The sequence below is a fragment of the Morone saxatilis genome, unplaced genomic scaffold, assembly GCF_004916995.1.
Source record: "Morone saxatilis isolate NCDOM2014 unplaced genomic scaffold, NCSU_SB_2.0 Contig10, whole genome shotgun sequence".
Classification (NCBI taxonomy): Eukaryota; Metazoa; Chordata; class Actinopteri; family Moronidae; genus Morone; species Morone saxatilis.
The window spans coordinates 6,138,094-6,143,321 of record NW_023339652.1 but is presented as its reverse complement, the minus strand read 5'-3'; the positions used below and the strand labels follow the sequence as shown (position 1 = coordinate 6,143,321).

Here is a 5,228-nt window from a genome sequence, read left to right as displayed (position 1 = left end):
TGGTTTGTAACTGGTTTGTAACTGAATTTGCACAGTGAGTTATGGATCTCTGTCACAACAGACCTCTTCTTCTTTAAATCAGCCAAACGTAACCAACATGTTTTCCAGCATTATACGTTCCATAATGTTTGTGGTGTTGTACTCTTCACACCTCCCCAACGCTCTTCTTTTATTCTCCATTCATTTGACTTCAGGTTTAAACGCTTAAAAGCTAGTCCTTCAAATATCTTTTCTTCACTAATCATTTTAGCTGTGAATTAGATCTGTTGGTAGGATTGTTTTTTCTTTTTAGCTACAGTGTGCTGAACCATATGCAATTTAAACTGTTCTAGAAAACATATCATAAGATGAACTTTGTTCTAGCCAGAGACACATTTATAGCCAGTCCACTAGTCCTAGTCAATTAGCTACAGGATATTTTTGGCTTGAAGAACAGTCATATAATATAATCTGTTTGTTAACTGCAGTTGTACAATATGTTGGACTGTAAACTACTGGTTTAAACGCTTAAAAGTCACTCCTTCGAGCCGGATTTGAACCAGCGACCTAAGGATGCCTGGTGTTAGAACTCTACAGTCCTCCGCTCTACCAACTGAGCTATCGAAGGGACGTTTCAACACAGGAACAAAGAGGTTGCCACAATCAGAACAGTTCAAACACAACAATGAGGGTAGAGGGCAGTGGGCTGTGCTTAACAGGGTCGGGGCTGGGTATTGTTTGAGTAAAGCACCTAGTTTACATACTCCACAGTCCATGTAAAGGCAAAGAGCGGGGGCAACGTGTCACTTCACTATATGAGGTCCATAACAATAATAATAATTCACTAGTAGGATCATTATGTACGAGCTGTATTGTTGTAACCTAAGAATTCATAACATATGTTGAACTGCTGAACAATTAACGAGTCCTAGTTAGTCAGAGTATATTTCAGAACTGTACTGAAATGATTAGTATGTGTGTATGACAGTAGACAACAGGTTTAAACGCTTAAAAGCCACTCCTTCGAGCCGGATTTGAACCAGCGACCTAAGGATGTCTTGTGTTAGAACACTACAGTCCTCCGCTCTACCAACTGAGCTATCGAAGGTTTGGAATTTACCACAAATAGATACCATGTCGAGCTTAGTAACAGGAGAACGCAAACTTTAGCTCCTGACTGATATTTTTAGCCCCTGTGTGACCCCCTGTCAGAGGTTGTGCTGACTGTTAGATATTTCATGTCACTTACAGGACTTGATAGTTGCCCAGGGCCTCTCGGGGCGGGCTGCGATTCCAGCGGCAGTCTGGGATGTCCCCGTTGGGCGTGACGATGTTGAGTGTGTCGTTGATGAGGTTGTACTTCAGGATGCGGTCGTTGGCTGTGCTGGAGGTCAGTGAGGGAGAGGCGTTGACCTGAGCATGACAAAGACAAAGAAGGTAGCTTTTACATTTGAAGAGGAGTGTGTTTTACATCTAAACACAAGGAGACACTGTAAAGAACAGTAATTAGCTTCACAGCAACTGGGTGGAGCTTAATAATGTACTGCAGGATCCAAACAGGAATGAGCATGTTGTTTTATTCTCCCTATCCCCATATAGAAGCTCTTACACGGCAGGAAATTCTGCTGCTAATGTGCTTTTACAGCTGTGCTCATTAACATACGATCAAAGAATAAAACTTGATAGACACAGGAAAATTTACATGAGTGCCCAGAGAGAGATGCTTTGATATCAACACACACACAGACACACCTAATTCCTTGAGTAGATGGCACAAACAATAATAATAATAAATGATAATAGCTTCCCAGCTTTTATTACGCATTACCTGTTAACGAGAGAGGGCTACTTGCATGAATAATGAACAAAGGAAAGAGTTTCTGACTAGGTTTGTGGCACACGTTTCTTCAGTCCCTCACCGAGGACCGTTTATGCCCTACAACCAACTTTCTGCTGCCCAAAATAGATCCGATCAGTGTCTGTTAACAGAAATAGTTCAGACCTAGCCTGGAAACCCAGCAATTCTTTGTGCAGCTGTCACAATGAGTCCAGTAAAATATGACAGCCACATAACAAGCACAATACTAGAATGTAAAAAAAACATGATACAATGATCACAAAGGCATTTCAAAGGCAGGTTTTTTTAGCTTTAACACTAGCTAGCCCATAGTCTGTATCAGCCTTTGTGCACAGTATTTTCAGCAGTGTTTTTTTTAACTGGAATAATGCATTTAATAGGTTAAAGACACACCTTCAAGCCACACTTAGATACAGAGAGGCACACGTCCAAACACACACACCTAAAGATCACCCTTAAGGGGATTTAAATTTGCTTAACACTGAAGGAAAAAGAATGTGGAGTCACAGTGTAAGCATGGTAAGTATCTTTGGGCTTGGCAAAATGTGCAACAGGTGCCTTCAGGAACAAGGCGAAGAAAAACATGTTTTCCTTTTACACAAGAGAGGTTCATATTTAGTGAATTAAACCCTTTTATGTGAGTTTGTAGAAGGGTATGCAAGTATAACTCCTGTTAAATGACTCACCTCGATAAGCCACGGCTTGAGCTTGTCATCAATAATGATGTCATACCCGTAACACTCGAAACAGTGCTTGTCGTTGTTCATCACAGGCTGGCAAAGGGGAAAGACAGAGACTCAATTAGGAAGAGGAACTGAGCCACGTTGCGGGCAATTGAGACATGCTGGGAATTCTTTAGTGCAACAGAAAATGATTCAGCAGGGAAAGGTGTTAGAAAATGATCAGACTAAAAATATACCAGTGGATGCGACTATTAGTACACAGAACAGTCAACAGTGTGTCAAGGCCTGAGAGGGGAAGTGAGCCGGATCACTTAGTAGAAAAGGGAAGTGTGCATTAAGTTGAGTGCCCTGCTGTGCTAAAAACAATAAGACATCATCACCGCATCGAGGAGGTTTAACAGCTGTGTGTTTAAAAGTGCAGAAATCACCAAGGGGCCAGTCCTAAAAGCAGCATCCCAACAGGAACAAAGTCAAAACGCAATCACTGGAGGCTTTAATGTGTGTGGTGTAGTGGTTTTTGTAGTATGTGTGGCTGCTGGATTACATATGTGAGAAGTGGCGCGATATAACATTTACTCTACTACTCGATTTCAGAACAATTTTGAGGTATCTATACTTGAGTATTTACATTGTATGCTACTTTATAGTTCTACTCCACTATAATTCAGAGGGAAATGTTTTACTTTTTACTTTACTACACTTACTTGACAACTATAGTTGCTAGTTACTTTGTCAGATTCAAAGTTTAATCCAAAATATGAGAGCAGTTTCTAAAATATGTTACAGGTAAAAGCATATAAGTAATTAACAGACAATATCAAAATGTTGCTTTCAGGTTAATTGTACAGTAATACATTTACAATAGATTTCAAGACCTTTACATGTAATGGAGTATTTTACATATGGTGATATAAGTACTAATTTACATTTTTATAATAACGATGTATGAAATGTCACCACGTGAACACAATGTAAAAGGCTAATAGCGATAAACCTAAAGAGAATCACCACCTGAATCACCTGAATCTGCAGCTCCCCTCAGCATTACAGAGCTGTAAAGTGACTTTCAGCTCATTTTTCAGCTGTCCTACGTGGAACTTAGTTCACTCTCATTGCATCATTTTCAGCAGCTGTTTTTAGCAAAAAAACAGTACACTGCCTGCTCAGCACCAAAGGGTTAGCTACTAGCTGGTAAACATAGAGGAGCATTTAGCAGCTAAAGAGCCCAATAATTCGCTTAGGAGTTGGTGGAGACCAAAGATAGAGCTAAAAGAGAGTAAATATTGGACACACTAACCTCACTATTGTGTTGAGAACGGGGCACCTGTTGTCAGATGACACGTAATGTATTTTTTTAAGAACCATGGGTAACTGGTTTATAAATGAATTATTTGACAGTTTAGTTTAAAGTTTAGTTTACAGTGAGTAATGGTTATCTGTCACAACAGACCTCTTCTTCTTTAAATCAGCCAAACCAAACATAATCAACCGATCGTATTGGTTAAACGCTTAAAAGCACTCCTTCGAGCCGCGATTTGAACCAGCGACCTAAGGATTCCTGCTGATCACCTCTTTGTCTCGGTACATCCAACTACAGTCCTCCGCTCTACCAACTGAGCTATCGGAAGGTAGCTGGTTTATCTTTTCCATGGCAAAAAAAAAATAATTCAGAAATTGTCAAACTGTAGAAGACAAGAACATGAACCATGATGGATTGCGGTCCCTACTTCCTACATCATTTGTTCGAATATCGATGTATTGGGATTAAAAAGATCTCAGCTAGCGTTTGTACAATATACATGATTGTGAACTAATTAAGTGTTTAAAGCTTTTTCACGTTTGTTTTGTCGGAATATAATTAATTTAAACAAAACATGCTAGCCAGCATGTTTAGCCACCACGTCTAGCAAATAGCAACTAATCATGACCTTTAGTTCACTACACCCGTAGCTGAATTTTTTAAGAGCCATTGGTAAACTGGTTTGTAAACCTCGGAGTTTGTTTAACTGCCGCTTCATGTAAACTGGGTTGCTAAACTTTTGTAACCTGCAGCTTTGCGTAACCTTGCGGTTGACTGTTTGCGCAGTGTATTATGGATCATTATATCCGTCCAACAACAGAACATACTGTCTTCTTTTTAACATCAGCCAAACGTAACCCAAACATGTAACTGGTATTAAACGCTTAAAAGGACACATCCTTCGAGCCGGGATTTGCCACGCCAGCGAAACTACCGGATCCTCCTGATTGCCTCCTCTCTGATTGCGGATACATACTACCCTCCTCCAGTCCTCCCGCCTTCTACCAACTGAGCAGTATCGAGAAGTGTAGATCGGGAGTCGACCGACTAGCACACATGCAACACAATTGCCCTGGACAGGTCAGAAAGGTTTAGAAAGGCGAGAAGAGAAACGAAGGAAAAAAGCCCGCATCGCTGCGACTATCGGCCCCTGAGGGGTGCTTCATACAAGAAGAGCAGCACACACCTCCACGTGACAGTAAACACAAAGAGCTCCCGATCAAAGCAAACCCCACAAAGTACCGGAGGCACTATTTGTTTTCAGAACGGGGGCAACTATTGGGGTCAGACGACACTTCGCTGAAACCTTATTTTAAAAACCGCCACATGGGGAATACCGTTAGTGTAACTGAATTTGCACACAAAACCCGATGTGCACAATGCACCAGGAACAAAGTACGATGCGTTC

The 5,228-nt window shown here is 40.9% G+C and overlaps 1 protein-coding gene and 3 non-coding genes across 4 annotated transcripts; all 4 read right to left on the bottom strand.

Annotated features, from left to right (window-relative positions):
* Positions 1-518: 518 nt before the first annotated feature.
* Positions 519-607, bottom strand: trnay-gua. The gene is given in 2 exon segments: positions 519-554; positions 571-607. It is a non-coding gene; the product is annotated as a tRNA-Tyr (tRNA).
* A 391-nt stretch (positions 608-998) lies between these two features.
* trnay-gua lies at positions 999-1,087 on the bottom strand. The gene is given in 2 exon segments: positions 999-1,034; positions 1,051-1,087. It is a non-coding gene; the product is annotated as a tRNA-Tyr (tRNA).
* A 137-nt stretch (positions 1,088-1,224) lies between these two features.
* Positions 1,225-2,610, bottom strand: LOC118336961 (probable tubulin polyglutamylase TTLL1; the record flags this gene model as incomplete). The annotated part of the gene is given in 2 exon segments (XM_035673738.1): positions 1,225-1,392; positions 2,524-2,610. Coding segments are annotated over 2 exon segments (255 nt in total), but the record flags the coding sequence as incomplete, so codon positions are not given.
* Positions 2,611-4,039: 1,429 nt separating this feature from the next.
* Positions 4,040-4,149, bottom strand: trnay-gua. Its single transcript has 2 exons — positions 4,112-4,149; positions 4,040-4,076 (listed from the first exon to the last, which is right to left on the bottom strand). It is a non-coding gene; the product is annotated as a tRNA-Tyr (tRNA).
* Between the last annotated feature and the right edge of the window lie 1,079 nt (positions 4,150-5,228).